This window comes from Ascaphus truei, chromosome 7 (genome assembly GCF_040206685.1).
Source record: "Ascaphus truei isolate aAscTru1 chromosome 7, aAscTru1.hap1, whole genome shotgun sequence".
Taxonomy (NCBI): domain Eukaryota; kingdom Metazoa; phylum Chordata; class Amphibia; order Anura; family Ascaphidae; genus Ascaphus; species Ascaphus truei.
In genome coordinates, this window is record NC_134489.1 from 36,337,613 (window position 1) to 36,363,267 (window position 25,655).

A 25,655-nucleotide genomic window follows, 5' to 3' on the forward strand; every position below is an offset into this window, starting at 1 on the left:
GAAAAAAAGACAATGTCGGCGCCAAACAATGAAATCAAACCATATAATGAATAGTCCAAATCAAAGTCCTTGGATGACAGAGGTGGGTGGGCAATTGCAAACTCTCTCCAGGACGTGACGTGGTATATGAAAAACAAAAAGAAATAATTATAGTGCAGTATGCCAATACATGGGGACATAAAAACATATAACACTGACAACATAAAACATACAAGACAGACTAACAACAACAACAACAGGTCAGACTAAAAAATAATAAAAAAGCTATTTATTGACAACTAATGTTGAACTCTGGATGTGGCTGTCACACACCAATCCGGGGGGGGGGGGGTGGGGGGTAAAATCGTTGCCCTACTCACAGAATACTGAACTCTTGCTTGCTTATATAGAAAACACTTGTGCCATCAGTTTATTAACCTTAGATGGTGTCTGCACCTTGCTGACAAAGGCACATTTAAAGAATTGCACATTCATGCAGGTGCTCCCTGTATTGAAGGTGTTCTTTAATTAACCCAGTGGTTTTCGAAGACTGAGCTACCTGTGCTAAAGCAGGGATATCCTCAAAGCCTCAGCTGTAAGGCTGTTCAACGCATCTACTGCCTTTTCAGTACAGAAGTATTTTGTTACATTAACATTGAGTATACCAAGAGTGCTCAACTCCAGTTCTCTGGACCCCTCAAACAGGTCAGGTTTTAAGGATATCACAGCTTCAGCACAGGTGGTTCAATCAGTCCCTGTGTGAGCACAGGTGGCCCAATCAGTCCCTGCTTCAGCACACGTGTCCCACTGTGCTGAAGCTGGGATATCCTTAACACCTGACCTGTTTGGGGGTCCTTGAGGACTGGTGGGGTTGCACAGCAATGCAGTGCCTTCCCCTCTGGCAGCGAGGGGCCAGAAGGGGCTTGGTGAGTAAAGGTATGGTCTCTGAAAACAATGAGACTGAGTTTGAAGCAGGGGAGCCTGGTTAAAAAATGCTATGTGCAGCACTGCCTACACTGTCAGTGCTATACAAGAAAAAAAAGCAATGGTTCATTATTATTAAAAAAGAAGAACAGAGATACTCCCTTCCAGTCTATTCAGGGAACTGTTCTGATCAATGCAAGAAGTTAGAATTTGACATGTCAAGGCAACTTCATTGAAAAACACATCCAAAGCATCTGTGCAATCTCAGCCAGTGTGGGTCTTTGTGCAGAGTGGACAAGAGCACAAACTGCAGGCACATCTATCATCTCTACCTCTCCATCCTTCTAACAAACTCTGCAGTTTGTTTTACAGCTAATGAATCAGCAAGTGTGGCATTGATTCAATGAAAAAATGCCAACTACTTACTCTCTCTCTCTCTCTCTCTCTCTCTCTCTCTTCTCTCTCTCTCTCCTCTCTCTCTCTCTCTCTCTCTCTCTCTCTCTCTCTCTCTCTCTCTCTCTCTCTCTCTCTCTCTCTCTCTCTCTCTCACACACACACTCTCTTTTCCATCCTTTATCCTTCCTTTCTCTCTCTATTACTGTATTACTCTATCTCCTCTTTTCTCCTTCTTTTTCCCCTCTCTTCCATCCCTCTTTCTCACCTCTGGCCCTCCCCATCTGTCTTTTTTTCCATCTCTCTGTCTCTCTCCCTTTCCCCATTTGCTAACATCTCTGTATAAATGGTAGGGGTGGGGAGGGGAGCTGAGGGAGGGAGGGGGGCTTAGGAGGATGGTCCCTAAGGCTTGCCAGCTCAGTGCTGTCCTATAGATGCATTTGTTCATCTTTGCTACTACAAAGCATGATATATGTGTTATATTTCCCACTGAGCTAGCAAGGGAGAGCAGGACATAAGGGCTGTGTTTTGCAGAGACTCAGTGTGCTGTAATTCTAGCTCCTGGCTAAGCTGGTGGCATTGGAGAAGTGGAATAGCTGCAGTTCACCTCTGCATTGCCCTACTGCTACTGCACCATCATCCAGAGACTGCAGAGACAAGATCAAAAGTTCCTCTTCTCTGTCATCCTAACGCAGGACCCTGCCTTCCATAGCCAGGAAATAGAAAAGTGAGTGATGTATTTAACAGTGTATAGCATCCTTTTGCTCAATCTAACACTTTTATAGATATTTACACTTAAAAGGGGCTGGAACTTCTAAAGGTGGGTATCTCTAATAACACACTGGTTTACAAATAATAATATAATAACTTTATTTTATATAGAGCTTTTCTGCCAATGGGACTCAAAGCGCGTCACATTTACAGTATAGCGAGCGGGACGCAGCACATAGGAATTGTTACAGGCACAGTCCCTGCCCAGATGAGCTTACAATCTATGTTTTTGGTGCCTGTTAATTACAGTGATATTTTCCACAGTAAAGTGCAGAGTGCGAGATTTAGTGTAAATATGAATCATGTATAGATAGGGGAACACAAAATATGTACTGAGAATAGTAGCAAACGAGAAAGAAAGGTTCTAATGTAGCTATTTATTTGTATATGTGGTTGACACTGTATCTTAATAGAACAGTGCAGATTAAATTACTTAATTTACAATTTAACTTCTGATCATTTGTATCTAGCAATCACTTGTTTAAAGGAGATTTCACACCCCAAAAAAAACCCCTGTTACTTGTACGGAGTTCTCTCTTATATGTAAGCACAAGCATTTTAATAGTTAAAACAGTATGTCATGAGCAGCATTATCAGTCAGTGAAAATATGCTGGCACAAGCGGGATTGTATATGAAATATAGAATGCAGAGTAACTTGCCAGATCTGCTTATTTCGCTGATGAATGTGAGATATTTCCCAGTAAGGACTCCGGGTTATATGGCTGGGGAAGGGCTTGCCCTGGTCCCACTCTGCTGCGCTAGTTCATTTCCATCATGTAATTGCATCACACGTTCACTAGTTGTATTAGTGTTGAAATACACAGATTCTTTCCAGTCTGTGACACCTTGAAGTAACATCAAAATCATACATATTTATCGCTGTTTTGGGGCTTTGAAAACCACAAACTGGTAGCCAAGACACGGTTGAAATAAATATGCCCTGGTTCAGTGGGGTAGAATATTGTTTTATTCACTGTTTAGCTGTGTATTTGGTGCATTTAATTCATGTGACAAAAAGAACATCAGATTTATAGAAGGAAAAAATATCCGATTGGATTGTATTGCTGCTTTCCCCCGTCTTTGCCCCAGTTTTGCATGTTAATACTATGTCACTAATATTGCTTGACATTTCAGAGTCTGGTTGCCTGCATGGGAGACAGCTAGACACAGAATGAACAACAACCCCTATTTTAGACAGAGATTGTAGTATGGGTTCTATTGCAATGGAGCTTTTAACTGTCCATTGTAGTAAGTATAGTCAGGTAGCTGTATTAGACCTAAAGAGAACTAGATACTTTTTATTGTACCAACATGAGAACATTTATTGATGATGTTTTACATGGATTTTAGTAATCATAACTGTCCCTACTTCTTCAGATGGCTGTTCTCTTCCTTATGGGATTATCATTGCTAGGCTAGATATACAGCTGCAGGGGACACTGTATTTCACAATGGAGCAGTATTTTATGTACATAACTTCTTCCCTTGTGTAGCTATGTAGCCAATGTGATGTCATCTTTTACCCTTTGAGGTTCATAGACTTTCCAAACCAAAGCTGTCGAGGGTTTTGCTGAAGGGAATGGCCATTGGAATTCACATGTATGTACATGAAGCTACTGAAATCAGTGAAGGTGTCTAAAATGGAAATACAAATCTTCATGATCTGACGCAGGGTGGCCAGGTGTCCAGTATTGAACTAGACTGTCCTGTATTTGGACCGTCTGTCCAGTAAAATCTTAGAGGTAATAATGGTCATGTATGTGTATAACCGTATTACCTCTCTGGGCGTGTATGTATATACCGGTATTACCTCTCTGGACTTAGTGACCTGGCCGGCTTGGGGAGGCCGTGGGTTTTCCCCAAGCGAGGAGAGAGCAGGGCTGCTGCTAAGGGGCTGGGCAGCTTTCCTCCTTCCTGATTGGCTGCTGCTGGGTAATGCAGCCAATCAGGAGGAGGTTTTTGGTGGAGCCAAGGAGAGGAGGAAACATCATTGAGCAGAGAGAGGTGAGGTGTGTGTGTCTCTCAGTCTCGAGCGCGATCGCACCTTTCACAATTGTGTCCAGTATTTTTGGAGACGCCGCCTGGCAACCCTAATGATCTGCCCCATTTGTGGGCCTAAAAATGTACTAGTGATTAGCCTACAAAGGGCCATCTCCCCGTCTTGCCTTCTCTCCACCCTAAACACCATCAACCGCTGAGATTATTACAGCGCATGAAAAGAAAATACATGGCTGGGTCGAGTAGGATATTGACCTGCAAATATGTGTCCTTTAAATTAACTGGAAGCTAGGAGGGTCTTTCAGAGCTCATTGGTGTCCCCCCTGGGAACCCTAGATTAGGCGAGTCCGGGGTGGGCCAGATCTCCACTGGGCAAACAGAGTAACAATATGGCCACGGTCTGGCATGCCCCTGCGACCAGTGGAAAAGCTGCATTGGGGGTGACTTTCTATGGGTGACCCAGGCGGCCATGTGTGTGATCCGCCGCCATATTTGTAGGTTTTTTTTAATGTACAAACCTGGCACCAAAAAAAATACGAATATCTACAAACACTGGGGGTTAAGACCCTGAACACCAGGGGGCGACTGCTGAGTTCGGGTGAGATTAATAAAATAAAATAAACGAGCAGCGGAATTGCTGCTGTAACTCATAATAAAGCATTTAAGCGAGGAGAAAAAAATGTAGTGTTTTCATTAGGTGGAGAAAAAATGATAAGTTTTCAAAAAGTGAGGAATGGATTTAAGCACATTTTCTATGCTTGAAATGCACGGTAAATGCAAACAGATTTACAGAGAAGATGACGATGTGTTAAAGGCAGGGGTGGCCAACTCCAGTCCTCAAGGGCCACCAACAGGTCAGGTTTTCAGAATATCCCTGCTTCAGCACAGGTAGCCTCAATCAGTGGCTCAGTCTTTGACTGAGCCACTGATTGAGCCACTTGTGCTGGAGCAGGAATATCCCTAATACCTGGCCAGTTGGTGGCCCTTGAGGACTGGAGTTGACCACTCTATTGACAGTCATTGATTAAGCCACCTGTGCTGAAGCACGGATATCCCTAATACCTGACCTGTTGGTGGCCCTTGAGGGCTGGAGTTGGGCCACCGCTGTGTTAAGGCCTTCAGATATAATTTGTATTGTGTTGTGCAGTATTATAGGGGAGTACATACCAGGCTTGACAAAGCACGCCCAGCGACACGTACGTCGGCATGTGACATCATCACATCAAAGTGGCGGTACCAGTGCTCGTGATCGGAGCACGACCGCTTCCACTAGCTCTCCGTTTGTAGCTATGTTTATGCACTAACGTGCTCTACTGATTTTAACCATAGCAGTAGCCACCGGTTCAAGTTATATACTATATCAGCACCCTGTATTTTGCTAGCTGGTGCACCGCTATTAAGCGCAACTACCGGGGCTACTGCACACCGATGGATACATTTTATACTGTTTGTATCTCTGGATACTACGTGTAACAGGCACTACTTGTGCACTGTTATATTAGCTCTGTTCCTACCTACCTGCTTACACTGGCTACATGTGATTCTGGCTAACCGTGTCTAGGCTAGCACTCAATTCAGTCTGTGTATCCTATGCACTGGGAGGTGCTGGCCGGCTGACCCACTAGCTTACCCCTCTCACAGTGGGCTCTCTGTCGTAGCACAAACACCGTATGTGCTACACGATCATGCACAGGCTATCCGCCATTGGTCAGGCTAAGATTTCGGAGCAGTCATATTAAGACTGAACCGTAATCCAGACCATAACGTGCACATCTTCAGACACAGTGTTATTCACACTTAGTGTCAAAATATACTGCCATAGTGGCTTTTTCATCCTGACCTCAGGCTCTAGGTGGGACACACACACAGCTGTACTACCAATACAGTATTATACTGGTACAGCTATCTCTCCCACGAGGGTAGCCTATTGGTACGATTCATGCTCTGTATCCGATTGCATCTTTTCTATTTCTCTGTCATCTTGGCTCATTATTTGAGTCTCACCTACTTGGACTCTTTAGCGTTCTATTTTATTTGAGTAATACTCCTATTAATGTGTTTTAAATCATTCACTCCTCGCCACTCACATACACAATAACATTCTGTTCTACACTGTGTTATATGTACCTGTGATCATACAGTGACTGAGTGCTTCTCCTTTGGGGTTCTGTTTCTCTATGTTCCTATTACAGGGGAGTTGACCTGTTTCTGAGAAGCAAATAATGGTTATTACATGGTTCTCAGCCAGTTTGATGAACAAACTAATCTACTTTGTTAATATGTTGTTCAGCTCCACTGTGTCCTTCATTCTTTACAAGAACACATTTCATACTGAAGCGTTGGCATGCAAAAAAGTCCTTGGCGCAGATAAATCCATTATCTGTGATTGAAGTTACCATGGATATTGCTCTGCTCTTTCCTTAGCAGAGTGCATACAGCTTGTGTGTGGGAAAGAATGTATGATGGGAACATTTGGATCAAACTGATTCTGTTAACAGAATAAGTTTATTTCCATCAAGTTTTGCACCTTTAATAAAAGATTCTGCAAAAGGCTGGGGTGAAGCCAACTGGGGCTCCCAAGTTCTTACTGATACATACAAATGTGGGGTGGAAAAGAAGACACGGATATCTGCAATAATACAGTACATCAAGTAACCCCTCTTAAACTCCTCCTATTGCTACTGTACATGTAACGCCTCTTTATTTGTGCCGCTGATACAAGCAGGAACTTGGGTATTAAAGATCCATTCGGACAGAGGTTCTCCGTCTGACCGCCCAACAGGTCAGGTTTTCAGGATACCCCAGCTTCAGCACGCGTGGCTCAATCAGTGGCTCAGTCTTCGACAAGACACGCCATTTCATTTGTTTATCTTTCTTTGCTGCATTATACATAACTGTCCATATTACCGGTACAGTAATGAAATGATATTTTACAGCACCAAAGAGAGACAAGAAACTGCCACCACGGATTCATATAGGTTTAAATTTCAGAGGCAAGTGACGGTGAAGGGACATTTTACTAAATTGTGTAAAATCATAAGGAGGCTCATGGTCTCTCAGTTGAATGCACTATAAGGACCCTTACAGGTAGAACCATTTAGTAACTATGGACCAAAATAATGCTATCAACACAATATATATATAACTAGCACAGCTTTTTTTTATTTTCCTTTGATGCGTTTCTTCTCTGTTCTTGTCAAACAACATATATTCTATTCATACCATAATGGTGACTTTGGGAGCACAGCGGATAGCTTTCAATTAGCCATGAGTAAATTCTTCCATGGACAAGTTAGGCATTTTCATCACTGTGACGGGGCAGGGCTATAGTTTTCCTGAATAGATGCTATAAATTTCAATCTTTTTCCCCATTAACTGGCCAGGCAGCAGTGGTTACTTGAATCATTTTGCTGACTGCACATACCATGTTTGAATTGGAGTTTAATCTGTTATTAGGGTGCAGGAAATCGCTGACTGTGCAGTACGTTCGAGGGAAAAGCTGCAATATTAAAACCGTTTGACCACCACTTTTGGCCAGGGAGCGTCATTTTCCACTTCAGTTCCTCGTCTGTATTCATTTCGCTTTCTTGGAGTGACTTTGTGGGTTTCTTTTCATAGTAAAATGTAAGGCAGGTATAGCCAACTCCAGTCCTCGGGTTTTTAGGATATCCCTGCTTCAGCACAGGTGGCTCAATCAGTCCCTGCTTCAGCACAGGTGGCTCAATCACTGACAGTCTCCGATTGAGCAACCTGTGCTGATGCAGCGATATCCTGAAAGCCTGACCTGTTGGTAGCTCTTGAGTACTGGAGTTGGTCACCCCTGATGTAAGGTGTTTCATCTCACTGAATTAAAAACCTACCTTCATCAAAACAAATGTAATTGTTATGACTAAGGGCCTTAGCAATGTATTGCTTGTACCCACATATATAATTGGGGTGATCTTAGAAATATTGCCATTGAGTCCTATTCTTATGTGTTTGCACAAAGGAGAATCAGCTCTTCAAAGTGAAAAGTATACATTTAATTTCTACAAAATATTAGTACAATATGCCAAATATTCTGTCCCAAATCAAGACAATTAGGATCCAACATATTGATGAAAATGTGCTAATGTTTTGAATAAATCCCATTTGTATATTTGTTTTGAACAAATGGGTACAGGTCCCGAAGGAGAAGGTGCATGGTCTTTTTTTTTGTATCAATCTTTTTTATTGCATTGTCATTTACAGGCATGGTTACATTATGGACAACAACATATAACTTTTTAACTTTGCTAACACTGAGTGAATACTGGCCAACATAGTTTTTTCCTTTTTTTGGAAGTTGAGGGTAAGGGTAGAGGGGAGGGGAAGTGTTGGGGGGGGCGGGTGATGGGGGGGGGGGGGGGGGGGTGTGGGGTAGACAAACAAGACAAGGGGGGGGGTATGTCCCCCCTTAGTTCATCTCCTCATTCCCGTTTTTCGCCTTATCCCGTTATCTCGGGCCATGGGGGCCTATCCATGGATCCCATGTGTTCCAGAACTGCGGCATTTTTTTTTGTGTAACATGGCAGTTAGTTTTTCCATTGACATTACCTCGTCCACCCGTCAAGAAACACGGTGCATGGTCTTTTAATGGGTGAGTGACTGGAGACATAACCAAGTAGAAGAATGGAATACTTAAAATGCAGGGATACGGGACGTGGAAACCCATGGACCAGGAAATAGTGAATGTATAGGGCATAGATAAGGACAATTATGTGGGACAGGAGGTCATGACTTGTCTCCATTGTGTCCGTTTATATATTTCAAGCCGGTAACAGTTAAATTAAGTGATGGTGTCGCCTGGGTGGTTATTGCACTACTTGTAGATAAATTACAGAATCTTTATCTAACCTTCTTTAAATGTGCAGTATTATAGCTCCACGTAGTGATTTTACCCTTGAGTTCTTGACTCTCTACATTTTGGTCATGGTTGAGTCTCTTCTAGATCCTTGGTGTGGAATATATCTGGGTTTATACCCATGTAAGCTGTTTCAGTGCCTCCATATAATTTTGGTCTCTCATGCTCTATTTTTTCCATGGTGAACCTCTCAGGAAATGTGCCCAAGCCATATGCCAAGATGAAGAAATGTTCTGCACGGCGGATGCTTTCGCTGAACAGAAGTAAACGAGACAGGACAAGATGTCAAGAGTAGATGAACAGTGTTGTTACTTAACTTGAGAGGACATACCACTTAATTGTTGGTTTTGGATGTGGGTATTTGTCTGTTTCTTGACATGGTAAGGGCAAGCTGAGAGGGTGTCTGCCCCCAACCAAGACACGTTGAATCTGAAGATATTCTGACTTCTTACCAAATAAGACATTGGTATAACATCTCAATGTGTCCTGAATCCCAGCAGCTCAAAAAGTTCTGAGCTATAGCCCCCAAATATTGCAGACTGCAACCTGCCATCTGGGGCCTGTACCATTGGAACCCAGTCATGGTTACAAACAGGACTCTGGCCTACAGCCCTATAGGGGTTTATCTTTGCAACACTATTACACTGTGCTAATGCTAGGGTGCAATTCTACACTTTGCATTTTACTGCAAGATTCACCCAGCTTATTTGACTTTATAGGGTTAATATACCGATGCCAACTGGACAATAGAGAAGCCTTTCCATTTGGCTTCTCATTGCGCTTTGTTTAGATTTTAATGAATGTATGTGTTTACTTATTTGGAATAAAGATTTATTATTTTGATTAGTAGAGTAGAGTGCATCATTTAGGGATTCTCCTTCTCTGATATAAATACAAACAGGACTGACTTAAAAATGTCTGTGGCAGTGAGCAGCTAGACTTGTAAGGCTGTCTCCCACCTCGCCTTAGGGTGAGGTTCCATGCTGGAGGGGCCTAGACATGAAAGACACTGTCCCGAAATAAGTATCCATTTCAACTGATATTAATCTTTCCATACCACTTGTCACTTCCACATCTCAGATAATTAACTTCTTCTGGCTCCTGTGAACAGCTCTTGGTTCCCTTCCAAGGAGATATCCCCCAGTGGGGTGGGCAACTCCAGTTCTCAAGGGCCACCAACAGGTCAGGTTCTTAGGATATCCCTGCTTCAGCACAGGTGGCTCAATCAGTGGCTCAGTCAAAGACTGAGCCACTGATTGAGCCTCTTGTGCTGAAGCAGGGACTGATTGAGCCACTTGTGCCGAAGCAGGGACTGATTGATCCACCTGTGCTGAAGCTGGGACAGATTGAGCAACCTGTGCTGAAGCTGGGACAGATTGAGCCACCTGTGCTGAAGCAGGGATAACCTGAAAACCTAACCTGTCGGTGGCCCTTGAGGACTGAACTTGGCCACCCCTGATATAGATCCAACTTCTTTTTTTTTTTATTGCTGCAATAATTATTTATTTGGTTCCGGTGTTATTAAAGTCGCCATGTCACCCTTTCCCCACTCATTCCCCCCAGTTTATATGTTGCCGGAGGATGGAACTGGTGAATCAGGGAGGACAATGCTCACGAGGTTGGGAAAGTTACGGAGGCTGATAACTTGTGTGGCCGGCGGTAATTCCCAATCCATCGGTGTATTTGAGAAGCAACAATACTGTTTGCTTATTTATTTTTTTACCGGTTGGGAAACCAGGTCATCCGGAGCTGGATTTCGCTATATTCCGCTGTGCGACCCTACTTGTTCTTACTAGTGAAGTTACCAGTTTTAAATCTCCCTCCTGGGGAAACAAAAATGGCCGCTGCCATTGATTGCAGCTTCCTATTGGACCGCCTTTTAAATCCCTCCAAGAAACCAGGCAGAAACAATGGTTATTTCACCTGTAAGTATTTTTGGAAATGAGGGGGTCACCAGATCTAAAAATTGAACTGTTCAGCTCCAGAGGTGCCCGTCTCCGATTGCTGTAATATAAAACGTGGGGTTACTCATTCGGGGGTAACCTATGCTCTGAGATTGAGCAATGAATTGAGATACACCACCCACCTCTCCTAAATCTGTCTCAGCGTCTCTCCTGCTGAAATACCTCTCCTGGCTTCCTATAAAATCCTGTATTACTGATAAAATTCTCCTCCTCACTTTAGGCTGAGTCCCCGCTAGTGCTGAGCACGCTCATGCTTGGAGAGCGCTCCAAGCAGGAGCGTCGGGTGTCCGGCTAAAACGCGCGCGGGGGGGGGGGGGGGGACATTGCGGGTAGTTTAGCGTGCGGGTATAGATTTTTTGTTTATGTAAGCACCGATCGCGGCTGAGCGTGTGTGTACGCGCACGAGCGACGCACACACTGTGTGAGCGGAGACTTACATATATCTATATATGTAAGTCTCCTCCGCAAGCGCCGCCCGCTCAGCGCTAGTGGGGACTTAGCCTTACACTCGTCTGCTCCTCCTGACATCTCAGCCCAAATTTCTTGCGATACACCTGCCCGACTCTTGCGTTCTGCTCAAGGATGTCTTCTTTCTACCCCTTTTGTATCTAAAGCCCTCTCCCGCCTTAAACCTCACTCACTCACTGACCCACACCTCAGGAATGCCCTTCTCCTCAATATCCAACTAGCCCCCTCTCTCTCTCGACTTTTAGGATCTTTCTTAAAACGCACCTCTTTAACGAAGCATATGGGTAGCTCCGCTGGCTGATACTATACATCTTGGATGCACTGACATTGATCCCTTGCAGACGCACTTACAGTAAAACCCCCTACTGTCTCTGTAAGTTCTCTCCACTTACCACTTAGATTGTAAGCTCTTCGGGGCAGGGACTCCTTTTCCTATTGTTTTATGTCTGAGGCGCTTATTCCCATTGTATTATAATATTGTCACGTGTATTGTAAAGTGCTATGTACCAGGATGGCGCTATGTAATTAAAGATATACATACATACATTAGAAATGGCCAAGCTGGTAGAAATTCTGAAAGCATTTTAGGGTAGTGAATTTTGTAACCCAAAATGATGATTAAGTGCATTAGTTGGCTCTCGTATAATAGTTATGGTTGGCATGCATTTTTAGGCGTCTATGCACCTCAAACACTTTATATTAGTGTCAAAGCTTCACAGAAGTATCGGTTAGCAAGGTAAGTCCTTCCAGACCTTCTCCTGGCATTACAGGAAGAGGAATTACTGTAACCCGATGTCTCTGGAAAGAAAATGAAATACTGCACATGTCTCATCAAGGCATCCAGGGTCATTCCTCCAACTTAATAAAACCCACAATCCCAGCACGCTCAGAACCCCAAAACCCACCACCTCCAACTGTCATGTTTCCTTGAGAAAAAAAAGGTTTTCCCTTCACAAAAGAACTCAGTTTTTCACAGGCTTTTATTATGGTTGGGCTGGTTCATCCTTTTCTGGGTTGGTGAAGGTTTGAATTGCAGCCACACATTCAGGGCAAAGGCTTTGTGGGTTTTTAGAGCTGGGACGGTACTCGGTCTGCATCTTAATTGAGGTTATTAGCAGGGGTTCATTCTTTGGATCCCCCTTGTGCCCCATGAGCACAGCTACAAACCTCTACACATCCCCAATCTTATTGGCTTCTCTGATTATCTATCAAATACCAGCAGAAGAACGCTCGTCTGTCTGTGTGTGCCAGGGAGTCTCACTCTCATTATTATGTATACAGTAGGTGCAGAGAGCAAGATTGCAGATCTCTCAAGGCACTGGCGGGTCTATACTGTATATGCATGTATGTGCATCTTTATTTATATATCGCCCACAGTGCACTCAACACTTTACAAGAGACAACAAGCAGTGCAGGGAATTATAATACAATAAGTGCAACAAAGTAAGGCAATAGGAAAGGGAATGTCTGCCCCGGGGAGCTTACACTCTACTTATCAAAGTCTCCCTTCTGAGAGTCACTTTTCGGTTGCATTTCTTAACATAAGTGTATGAAGTTAGCAATCCGGGAACAAGTGAGGAGTAGACTCAGGGTAAGAGCTCCGTGGCGCTGTATTATAAAGTGAACTCTCACCATTTGTGTCTTTAATGACCTTTTTCTTCTTCACTGTGTTGATGAAATCTGCCAGGTCTCGGGTGGTGTTCTCAGCCATCCATATTACAGTACATTACTCTTCCAGCATGTGACGACACCTGAACACTTAGCCCCCGGCATGTGTCCGCAGACCCCTTCACCGACCCATACTGACACCGCTGCAAAGATGCCCTTTGAACCCATGTTTATTTTCCCATTAACAGAATGTATTTATTTGTGTATTACAAAAGGGAAGACGTGTTTGTGATATCAAGACGCCCAATATAATTATACACTTGGGGAAACTGCTCTCATTCCGGACATGAATTATTGCTTTGATCCCAGCAGTTTCCTGACACATTAATTGGGGTTTCTTCGGTCCCAAGAGTTTCATCTCAGAAACGTATTGAATCGGGAACAAAACGTTAATAACATGATTCTCCCTTTCTTTGCACTGCTGTAAGTAGCATTTTATTTCCCTGTAACATCCTTGGTCGGTGAACATGTTGGCGCTCAGTAGTAATAAATGTATTCTTCCCAAGAAGGCTTCTTTGTGAGTAACAGTACTGGAGGCCTGTCTGGCATATAATGGGCTTCGGTCAGTCCAAAGGTTCACATGGAAAGCAAGTAACATGGAAGGATGTATCAGCGTGAACTGAATCTTAAAGAATGGCCAACCCCTCTCTTTGAAACACTATGGATCAGCCGTTTATTGAGAACCTTCTTTCCTTTGTGTCTCTGCCAACACTCCCGGCCCCGGCTCCATTCATTGCATAGGGACACGGCTATGGGAATACCGGAGTGAAAAGAAGGTTGGGAGGGAGAATGACTACTTCAGGGACACTTGTGGCATGCTCGTGCTTTCCATATAGTATTACGTTAAGGCAGCAAGAGAAGAGACGTTCACAGGAACATACTGCAGTGCATAGGGTTATTCAGCCTCTCTATACACTCCCAGCTGCTTCTTCTTGAAATGTCTGTTAAGTAATGAATGTACCCCAAAATACAAGTCTTTGCTGTGCTTATGTTGTGAGGATTTTCCCTGCAGTGCTGTGTAACCCAGAGTAATAAGGTTGCAGGAGCAGCTCAGTGAGTAACCTGGTTCAATTCCCAGCATCAGCTCCTTGTGACCGTGCGCAAGTCACTTTATCTCCCTGTGCCTCAGGCACCAAAAATTAGATTGTAAGCTCCACGGTGCAGGGAGAAGAAGACATGTTTTTATTTGGTATGCTTGTTATATTGATATTTGGAAGGGGCTGGGATGTATTGGGAATGGACTGCGGTAATCATGACCTGATATTGTTTTACGAATGAGATGATACTTAGGCCGAGTCCATAGAAGGACAGGCCGTGCTGAGGCGTGCGGACGCCCCGCGCTGAGCCCCTGCATCCTCAATGAGGATGCCTTGAGAGGGGGCTCACGCGAGCGTCCGCAGGCGGGCTGACGAGTTGGAGGTTTCAGCCGAGCGCCAAGCTGTTTTTAAGCGCGCTGTCGGCTGAAAACCTCCAATCACAGCACAGCAGCGTCAACATCACGGCGCCGTGACGTCGGCGCCGTGACATTGACGTCAGTGCGTCGTGGGCGATTGGCCCAGCGACGTCACTGCCCCGCCTCCAACCACCTCCCCCCGGCTCCCTTCGCGCACGCTGGCTCGCCTGCAAGTCCGTGTAATCGCGCTGACTAAAGCAGGTGAGCCTCAGCGTTAGCGCGCCTCCGCTCTCCCCACACCTCTATGGCCTGGGCCTTAGCAATGCTTACTCCTACAGCACAGTATCTACAACACATTCAATGTTGCTTTTACCCTTATAGTACAACACATTGATTTGGGTTTATAAAAAAAAAAAAAGGATAGTGACCGTTATTCTGTAAACTTTGATATTATCCCAGAAAGCACCAGTCAAGTTAATGGAGATTTTCCGTGCGATGGGTTTCAGTCCTGCACAGTTTATAGAATAATGCAGGGGTGCTTAACTCCAGTCCTCAGGCCCCTCCAACAGGTCAGGTTTTCAGGACATCCCTGCTGCAGCACAGGTGGCTCAGGCATTGTGCCTGCACCACCTGTGCTGAAGCAGGGATATCCTGAATACCTGACCTGTTGGTGGCCCTTATGTACTGCAGTTGGTCAGTCGAAGACTGAGCCCCTGATTAAGCCACCTGTGCTGAAGCAGGATATCCTGAAAACCTGACCTGTTGGAGGGGTCTTGATGACTGGAGTTGAGAACCCCTGGATAAAGGGCCAGTGTGTCAGGTGATCAGAATTATATATATGACATGTCTGTATTTATCATCAGTATACTTCCTACAAGTGACGTTGTTCATTCTCTAACAGGTGGATATGATGTGGAACTTCGCGCTGCTGTTTGTGGTGACTCAGGCCTCACTTACCTTAACCTCAGCCTTGGACGCAAATCCAGGTTAAGTATTATATTAAGGATATATGTCATCACTGACTGGTTTCATATCACATGATACATTGTTCATTATGTTTTGGTAACAGGGAAACTTAGGCCGTGGCCATGGTAAAAAGTACAGCGCTGAGCCACGCTGACGCTCATGCTCTCCAGCTCAAGCTGGAGCTTTTTTGTGTCTTGGCATGAGCGTCAACGAGCACGCTTGTGAGGCGGGTGGGAGGCGGGGCTAGCGCGCCACGTCACGGCGCCAACGTCACGGAGTACCATTGCCTTTGCCGGTCATGTGACCGGCCCTCCGCTTCCCTCAGCGCGAAAAATTAAATTATCTGTCGGCTGCAATTCCACACGCCTCCGCACGCCTGCGGAAGCGTCTACCAAAGCCCAACACATGCCGGATGCAGGAGGTAAGTTTCCTGGCTCAGCGCTGTATTTTTTACCATAGTCCCGGCTGTAGATGCATTACCCCAGTTTGTGTTCATCCTAGGGATTAAACCACAGCATATATACTTCCCAGTGAATACAGTGAGCTGTGTATAGCAACCTGTATCCCATTTCTTAATATTTACAGTGTCGTTCAATAAACAGAGCATGCTGTGGAAAGGAGAGCATTTCATAGCATCCTGCTCCGGACTGCAATGATAAAATGCCTTCAAAAACGTTACGATTATTAAAGAGCACTTCCACTTTTTGTTGTTGTAAGCTCTTCTAGAATTTGTGTGCACAAGATAACCCCACACATCTTAGGCCTCGGACATACGGAGCGCATGGCGTCTCGCGCGACTGCTGCAGGGGTGATCCATGTCCTGGGGGATCTGGAGGAGGCGACGGGGAGGCGTGTCCGGGGCGTGCCCCGTGACGTCACGTGAGCGGTTCGCCCTCATTGGCGGAGCCGCTCACCCGACCCGGCCGTTGCGCGGTAAAATCAAATTATTTCGTCGCGCGAGAAATCAGCAGCGTCGTTGCGCTCCATCGCGCACGTGGTCAGGCGCTCTACGGCCTGCCTTTTAGAGGCACGGCCTTTTGTTCGCACCACGCGTGTCATCGCGTATGTATGTAAGTATGGACGCAGCCTTAGAAACAAATATCTCAAAGGAGCAGAAGAGGCACATGTCTTTGTGCTGTAAACTGATTCAAAAACATGTCCATGTACACTCCACAATATATTCTAACGGCACACGTAATTAAGTGGGGGTTTCATTTTGGCGGTGGGTGGCTTTATTAAAATGTAGTTAATACCATCTTCTTTCTCAAACAGAGGAGCTCAAGACTCTGAAAGTGACGATAGGAAGTCCTCCCACCACAGCTGTGCTGTCAGGCACCCTTACCCTACCATGCCATATCAGGTACCAGTCATCAGCAGCCAACGTGGGGCGCCGGGCAGTTCTCTCCGCGCCTCGGGCCAAATGGAGCTTCATCTCTCATGGGAAAGAGGTGGAAATCCTGGTGGCCCGTGGCCACAAAGTGAAGCTGAGCGAGAGCTACAGATTCCGGGCCTCTTTGCCACGCTATTCGGCATCGGCAAACGACGTCACCTTAGTCCTCAAGGAGCTGAGAACAAACGACTCCGGGATTTACCGATGCCATGTGCAGCACGGGATTGAGGATGACCACGATATGTTGGAAGTGCAGGTAAAAGGTAAGACAGGTCAACCGCTGCTATGTAAAGACTTTCGAGTGGCGGAGGGGCTGCAGGCACCACTGGGCCACCGTGCCTCCGACACCCGCGATCATGTGACCGCGTCCCTGAAGTGATCACTGCTGACGAAATGGAAGTGAGAGGAATCCTCTTCCTCTTCCAAAGGGTTAATATATTTGATGCCGATTGGTACCCAGGAAGGTTTATGCCACCTCAAAGTTTTTGATGCCTAAAGAAATAAAATAACTTTTAAATATTGACGCTGAGAGATGCAGAAGGGAAATGCCTCTCTTAGCCATCAAGTTCCAAGATTGTCCTATTAAATAGTTTCCTTCTTGCTCCAAAGGAAATCAGGGCGCTGGGTCTATACGTAGGGCAGCTTGGGTTGGAAGAGGTTATTAGTAGGAACATGCTTTATAAAGACATCTGTTGCATACATAAGGCTCCTTCATCACCTCTTTCTCTCTCCCCCCAATCTCACTTCCCTCTCGTTTTCCCCACACTCTCTTGCACCCCCTCTCTCACTCCTTTACATTCCCCCTCTCTCCTCCTTCTCTCTCTCCCCCCCTCTCTCACTCCTTCACCTCCTCCTTCTCTCATTCCCCTCCCCCCCACTCTCACTTCCCTCTCTCGCTTTCCCCCCACTCTCTCTCTCTTGCACTCCCCCACTCTCTCACTCCTTCACCTCCTCCTTTTCTCATTCCCCCTCTCTCCCCCTTCTCTCTCTCCTCCCATCTCTCACTTGCGCCTCTCTCACTTTCTCCCCCACTCTCTCTCTCTCGTACGCCCCTCTCTTTCACTCCTTTACCCCTCCTTCTCTCTCCCCCAATCTCACTTCCCCCTCTCTCTTGAACTCCCTCACTCTCACTCCTTTACACCCCTCCTCTCATTCCCTCTCTCTCCTCCTTCTCTCTCCCCCCCTCTCACTCCTTCTTCTCTCATTCCCCTCCCCCCCACTCTCAGTTCCCTCTCTCGCTTTCCCCCCACTCTCTTGCACTCCCCCACTCTCTCACTCCTTCACCTCCTCCTTCTCTCATTATCCCTCTCTCCCCCTTCTCTCTCTCCTCCCATCTCTCACTCGTGCCTCTCACTTTCTCCCCCACTCTCTGTCTCTCTGACTCCCCCCAATTTCACTCCTTCACCCCCTTCTCTCTTCCCAATCTCACTTCCCTCTCTCGCTTCCTCCCCTCTCTCTCTTGCACTCCCCCACTCTCTCACTCCTTCACACCCCTCCTTCTCTCATTCCCCCTCTCTCTCCTCCTCCTCTATCTCTCCCCCTCTCTCACTCCTTCACCTCCTCCTTCTCCCATTCCCCTTCTCTCCTCCTTCTCTCTCTCTCCCCCCATCTCTCACTCGCGCCTCTCTCACTTTCCTCCTGGCCGACGGTGGAAGTGGTGAGCCCATCTTCCAGCAAGGCCTAACTTCTGGGTCCGCCAATAAGCAATGCCAAAAGATCAATGCCTGCGATGGAGGTGGCCATCTTCCATCTGAGCCCCAGAAAATGTATATCCTACGTTTTTACTTGAGAAGTCTTCCCCGTTTTACTTAAAAGTGATTCTATTTAACCACTATGATGAATAAGCTGACTTTTGTTTGATTGTATATGTATTCTTGCACCATGGACAGGCAACTCCAGTCCTCAAGGGCCATCAACAGTTCGAGTTTTAAGGATATCCCTGCTTCAGCACAGGTGGTTCAATCAATGGCTCAGTCTTCGACTGCAGTCCTCAAGGGCCAGCAACAGGTCAGGTATTCAGGATATCCCTGCTTCAGCACAGGTGGCTCCATCAGCTTTGACTAAGCCACTGATGGGAGCCACCTTGCTGAAGCAGGAATATCCTGACAACCCGTCCCGTTGGTGGCCCTTGAGGACTGGAGTTGCCTACCCTTGTGTAAGAGTAAGTGCCCTGTTGAAGAACAGTAGGGAATGAAATATGGGCTCTGGAGTGTTTTGAGCATCAGGATGTGTTTAACTCTTTGCTCCCCAGGGGTTGTTTTCCTATATCGGGAAGGTGCCACACGCTACGCGTACACATTCTCCATGGCCCAGGAGGCATGCTCCAGGATAAAGACTCAAATAGCCACAGCGGAGCAGCTCTTGGCATCCTATCAGAGTGGCTATGAGCAGTGTGATGCGGGCTGGATCGCTGATCAGACTGTGAGGTAGGACAGGCCTCTCGGTGCCATGGAAATGATACTATTTAGGATAAATATGCCTCTTTCAGAGTCAGAAGTCAGAAGTCAGAAGGGGATCTGTATAAAGAGAAGATGTCATTAACTAATCAGTTGTAATACTGTGCTTTTTAGATACCCAATCCAGACCCCACGAGAGGGTTGCTATGGAGATATGGATGGTTACCCTGGAGTTCGGAATTATGGAGTCCTTGACCCAGATGAACTGTACGATGTGTATTGCTACGCGGAAGAACTGAATGGTAATTTGATTAGGATGATTGCAATAACTACTTGTGGAGTCTCTCCTGTGTTGAGAATCTTGACAGATTAAGTAGCAGGTGATCAATAGCAATGCCATCACTGGAATGTATTTTAATTAGAAGTGACTTTGTGCCTTAGCCTCTGAATTGGAGGACACCGTTTTGAGATATTTACCAGTGCCTTATCAACTTCAGTAAATCCCATTACTGTATGTCCTTGTGAACCAATTCAACACATTCCTCAAAGTGCAGGTCTCCTCTAGGACAAAGGTACAAAGTACATCTCTACTCACACGTTCATAATGCAATTCTTCATTTAATGTGACAGCCAAGAACGGAGGAGGAACAATGTTTCAGGTCCCACCATTACCTGATGAAAGGTCCATCTAGGCCCTGAAACGTTGACCCTCCCCTGTTCTTGGCTGTCACAATAAATGAAGAATTGCATTATGAACGTGTGAGTAGAGATGTACTTTGTATCTCTGTCCCAGAGGAGACTTGCACTTTGAGGAATTTGTTTGTCTGTGTTGTGTTGCACACGCCGGATTCTCCTCCTCGTCTGAAACGGTTCCCCCATACTTTGGAACTGTACTTGTGAACCAATAAGCATTAGATAAAAGCATTTGAGATATATATATATATATATATATATATATATATATATATATATATATATATATGTATATATATATATATATATATATATATATATAAAAAAAGGTACACTAAGGCTTCCCACTCATTAGTAATTCTGGGGCTGGGTATCTTCCCACATTCACATGATATGTTGCTTTCTTAAACTCAGAAGTGTCAGATTCTGTGTAATCTCCTAATCCCTTCACTCCTCCCCAGGTGAGGTATTTCTCGGATCCACCCATAGCAAATTTACCCTGGTGGAAGCCAGGGATTACTGTCGAGGGTTGGGCACAAATATGTCAACCACTGGTCAACTCTACGCTGCTTGGAGTGAAGGACTGGACCACTGCAGCCCAGGTTGGCTGTCTGACGGGAGCGTACGCTACCCTATCATCACACCAAGGGAACGATGTGGGGGGAACTCGCCTGGAGTCAAGACTATCTTTCAGTTCCGCAATCAAACTGGGTTCCCAGACTCCCTGGACAGATATGATGTCTACTGCTTCAGAGATAAAGCCTCCCAATGGAATGGTGAGTGCTTACACCCACCACATGCAGTGCTAGTGATGTTTGCTTTATACATTATCTCCTTCACCCCTTCACTGCTGTAAGATTACACATTGTTACTTGTTAACTCTCCCTGTTTGGTATTCATTTTTGTGATTAACATCCGAATGACTGTGTTACGGTCCACATTGTAATACTAGGGTTGCCAGACGGCTTCTCCAAAAATACTGGACACAATGGTGGAAGGTGCGACGCTCTTGAGGCACACACACACGCTCAAATCTCTCCGCTCCATGCCGTTTCCTCCTTTCCTTGGCCCCACTCCCAGGCTCCTGACACCTCCTCTTGATTGGCTGCTGCTGGGTAATGCAGCCAATCAGGAAAGAGGAAGCTGCCCAGCCCCCTAGCAAAAGCCCTGCTCTCTCCCTGCTCTTGGAAATCCCGCAGCCCCCCAAGCCGGTCAGGTCATTATGTCCAGAGAGGTAATACCGGTATACACATACATGTCCCGTATTAGCTCTTATTTCTTACTGGACTGCTATTTAAAATGTAAAATGGCATAAGGGGAGATTTTTCGTTATTCTAAATAGATCTCCTCAAATGTGGCACCGCGGTTATGTAAATACACATTTGCGGTCTTTACGGTATTGTGGACGGAAGCTGGAGGATGGGAAGCTCGTGGGAAAGGTGAGGAAGTACTTGCTTCATGGAAAGGGTGGTGGATACGTGGAATGGCTTCCCAACAGGGGTGGTAGAAGCTAACTCAGGAACGGAACTAGAAAATGTTAGGGTTAGCCTTAAGGCTACCCTAACTAAGTTGTTGAGCATGGGAAAAGGGGGAGAGGGGACAGGGGCCCTCACATTGTTGGCCAGGGGAGTCGGCCCTTAAGTTGTTAAGTGAGGGGGGAGTTGGGGCACTGTAACATTCTTAGGCAGGGGTGTTCAGTCAGGGGCACTCACGCTGTTAAGCAGGAGAGTTTGGGGGCCCTCAAGTTGTTGAGCAAGGTGTTTTGGATCTACAAGTTTTTAAGCAGGGAGGGGGGGGGTGAGTGTTGGTGCCCTCAAGTTGTTTCCTCTTCTGTCTCACACCTTGGGCAAATAACACAGACAGTGGCCCAGACTCTGCCTCCACTGGTGCCCCTGATCCAGCCAAGGGAGGTCTGTGTGCTGCCTGTCCCCGGTGAAGCCCCTACCCACAGACCCTCCATGCCTCAGACCGTACCAGTGTGTCCGCTCCACTCCCTGCACAAAGCCGGATGTTCTCTCCCCCCCTTCCTCTCCCTCCATCGGCCTAACCCCTACACTCAGCAAGGGCCCAGCCAGCTGATTGGAAGTCAGGCTCCACTTCCAGGATCACCCGGGTAAGCCCCCCTCCGCCGCCGGGCCTAGGACACCTGTCACTGTGCTCCCCCACTGTCGGCGAGCCTGCATACAGCCACATGTAGTATGTTTCTCTCTTGTTTTCCAGACACAAGGCCCTTTCTTACTGAAGACTCCAAAGATATTCCCCCAGCTCCAGTGGAAGGGGTCAGTAATATTATTACCGTTACTGAAAGCTTTGAAGAACTGAAGATGTCTGAAGTAAAAGCTGAAAATGAAGCTCAGGGCTCCGTGGATACTATACCCCTAAACAAAGCAAACGGGACCAAGCAGAGTGACGGAGCAGAAGAGACAAACATATCCCTCACCAAGGACCAAGAACCACCACTTCATCTACCGACACCAACCTTAGAAAGTGCCGTCAGCCACAAGAACCTGTCGGAGTCGGACGTGCCTGAAAACACCGAGCAAGATGAAGAGCATTCTGTTTATTCCCTAGCTGGCAGTGAAGAAGCCGTACGAATGGAAAACACCACTATGTCCCACCAAGAAACGTCTTCTGGTAGGTGGAGTGTGGGGGGAGTGCAGCTTTTTCGTTCAAGTTTGTGAATCAAATGGTTTGCCGCTTCCCCCCCCCCAAAAAAAAACTGTACTAAATCGCCAAGCTTTGCAAAAATAAATTTGCCGCCAATGTGCAAGGTCACATCAATGCATTTACCGCAATTTTCGTAAAATTCCGTTACATTTTTACTACCATTTACTGCTATTTTTTTTTTGCCAAATTCTGGCAAAATACACAAAATGCCAGTGGAAATTGGCGGAAAATGCAAACTTTGGCGAAAATGTAAGAAACACCTGTAAAAATGTAAGAGAAAGAGGCAATAAAATGAGTGACCCAAATGTAAACCCATTTGGGGAGTTCAGAACAAGAACAAAGCCCACCCTAACCAGGCTGATATAACGGGAAGCTTTAGCGACACACATTCTTGCTTGCAACACGTGGAGCAAACATTCCTTTACCCACATAAAATGTTACCATCAATATTTTGGCAACTTTGTTTGTACAGAATCAGCACGTAGGCAGCGTAAAAATACAGCAAAGACATATTCAATGTGAAGCTCTGAACACCAGACATTAAAAGAAACAATTGGGGAATAAAAATCTCTGACACATAAAAATGACACAATATTACATCACCCAGTACAATAAGGGGATATAACAGAGTATATACTGCATGCCAATGATCCAGCTGTCTGAAAAGCTATTGATTGATAACACATGTTGTTCTATTATATTTTTGCAGCGGACAAAATTGGGTCTGTCCCAGAACACAAATTGATTTCTTCCTTTCATGAAACAAACAGAGGAAAAGTGGAGGAAAGTGTGGATGCTCCCACAAAGTCAACTCCAGGTGACGCCATCTTTGATGTACCCTTTGTGAATTTAGACACAGAAAACGCTTATCCTACTGACAACCTCACAGACTCAGCACAAGCTGTCTCAGAATCAGCGAGTCACCTTCATAAACCCAATGTTCCTGAAAAGTCACACCCTACACCATTTTCAGAGAAAGACTTAGATCCTGAAGAGGAAAAGGCATTAAATAGTTACGTACAGAAAAACACAGTGAATATATATAATATTTCAATATCAAATCACAGGCAAATTGAAACTTCTCCCAGGGAGACCCAGGTAGATCCATCACATAATCTTGGAATATTAAACGCTGATGTAGATAACACAGAAGGTGAAAAGCAGTTAGCACATACTGATAGTTATATAGATGATAAATATTTCAAGTTGTCACCAGACACTAATTCAAAAATGCCTGAAACACACACATTTGTAACACACACGACTGGAACACATCAACCTACTGCTGAAGCAAAGGATTTTGAGGCATCTGGATATGAAGACCATGGTGTGTTTTCAGGAGAACTGACAAGCAGGAGCCCAACACCCATTGTGAGTTTGTTGCAAGAACTGGTTTCTGGTGATGTTTCTGGGCTGACAAGTGCTCCAGTTCCTCTTCTGAGTGGCCCATCGGATCTCCCCAAAGATTCACAAATGTTGGAACACAGTTTGGTGGTTACAACACCCATGGCTTCTGCATCTGATTCAGAAACACATAGCTCAAAATCTCCTGTGGAGGAAGGCAGTGGAGAACTCTCTGGATCCATTTGGATTGAATCAACTGGGGAGCCATTGGGAGACGTAAATAATACTGAAGAACCTAAAGCTGATTCATTCCCATCAATTCAACATCGAGAAGACACCACAAGTCATCTCGAAAGGACTCAAGTTTCAAGCGATTTAATTAATTCCACCATATTTTCTAGAAGGAATCAATTTGATACAAGCGATAAACAGCCAGAAGAAGAAGAAGAAGAAGAAACTGCAACTGCACAAGTGTCTCGACTACTAAGTCCAGAAGTCTCTCCTGTTTATACATCAACGGTAAAAGACATGGCGGAAGGAAAGCCATACACCCATGGAAACAATATTGTTACAACAGCGGTGATGAGCACATTTAAAAGCCTTGACGGACCTAAAGAAAAGGAAGATACATTTTTGTCTTCATTCCATTCTGTACCACGCATGGACATGCTCACTCCCCCTCCAACTGATATTCCTGGGAATGCTACAAGCCACACTCTGGAAAAGACCTCTCACCCAAATATGTCAATGAATGCAACTCATTCTCCGCCTGCAATGCCAACAGAGAGGGCAATTCTGGGAGCCGCAGTAAACATGTCAGGTAATTTTAATGTCTGTACAACTGTTGTTCTTTCATGGGCCATTTGTATCAATGCCTTGCACTGAACAATCCTCCTCTTTGCCTGTGTGCTTTCCTCTCTCGCTCCTTAACTAGAATCAGGGAAATAAAGAATTTCAGCAGCACGGTTGTCAAAGACTTCAGTCTGGCCATGCAAGAGCGCGCGTTGTTTCTACTTCTATGAAGTATTTTTTGATTGTTTCCATGAAAAATAAACCAAATGAAATGCTTTTTTTTTTTTTGTAGGATTAAAGCACTTGTGTAAGGTCTGTCTATAATCTCCCTTTTCTAGTCTGTACTTTTCTTTTCCATCGTGTATTCCTTGTGTGTGTGTGTGTGTGTGTGTGTGTGTGTTTTACCTTTCTCTTGCCAGTTATAACATCGGCTGCCACAGGTCTCGACAAATACAGGCAGAGGGATTATTTAATCTGGGCAGGCAATATAGTTATGTGCTACTTAGAACCAAAGAGGCAACATTAACATACTGTAGAACAAGAGGGTTACTTCCAACACCCAGTCCACATCATGTTGTAGCTATCTGTATTTTGTTTACAGGAGCAGTACATTGATCATTGGTGAATTTGGCGTATGGGACCCTGGATCTGGCTTTCTCTACACATAACAATCTTTGAAATGATCACTACTGTCATTTGTAAAGCAACTGTGAAACTTGAATATATGTATCAAATATTTGTTTCAGTATTTGAATGACAAAAATACTTGTCTTACTAATGATATCATTAATTGGGATATTCTCCAGTAGTAGAAGAATTACCGATAGAATCCCAACATTTTTTCTGGGGTTAACAAAAAATGGCTGTTACTGTGAATTTGACATGGGCTCCTCTGTAACACCCCTCGTTCTTTTCTACTTCACTGTGGTCTCTGTATTTTCTATTTCTAAGTTGGATGCTCTATCT

General features: G+C 45.2%; 1 protein-coding gene across 1 annotated transcript in view; it reads left to right on the forward strand.

Annotated features, from left to right (window-relative positions):
- The first annotated feature begins 1,739 nt into the window (after positions 1–1,739).
- Positions 1,740–25,655, forward strand: part of BCAN (brevican) — a 30,415-nt gene continuing 6,499 nt past the window's right edge. Inside the window, exons 1-8 of the mRNA XM_075607691.1 lie at positions 1,740–2,023; positions 15,343–15,427; positions 16,680–17,060; positions 19,049–19,223; positions 19,368–19,495; positions 20,348–20,662; positions 22,107–22,520; positions 23,263–24,717. Of these exons, the coding sequence (XP_075463806.1) occupies positions 15,349–15,427; positions 16,680–17,060; positions 19,049–19,223; positions 19,368–19,495; positions 20,348–20,662; positions 22,107–22,520; positions 23,263–24,717 (2,947 nt within the window). The 5' untranslated portion in view covers positions 1,740–2,023; positions 15,343–15,348. The remainder of the gene's footprint in view (positions 2,024–15,342; positions 15,428–16,679; positions 17,061–19,048; positions 19,224–19,367; positions 19,496–20,347; positions 20,663–22,106; positions 22,521–23,262; positions 24,718–25,655) is intronic.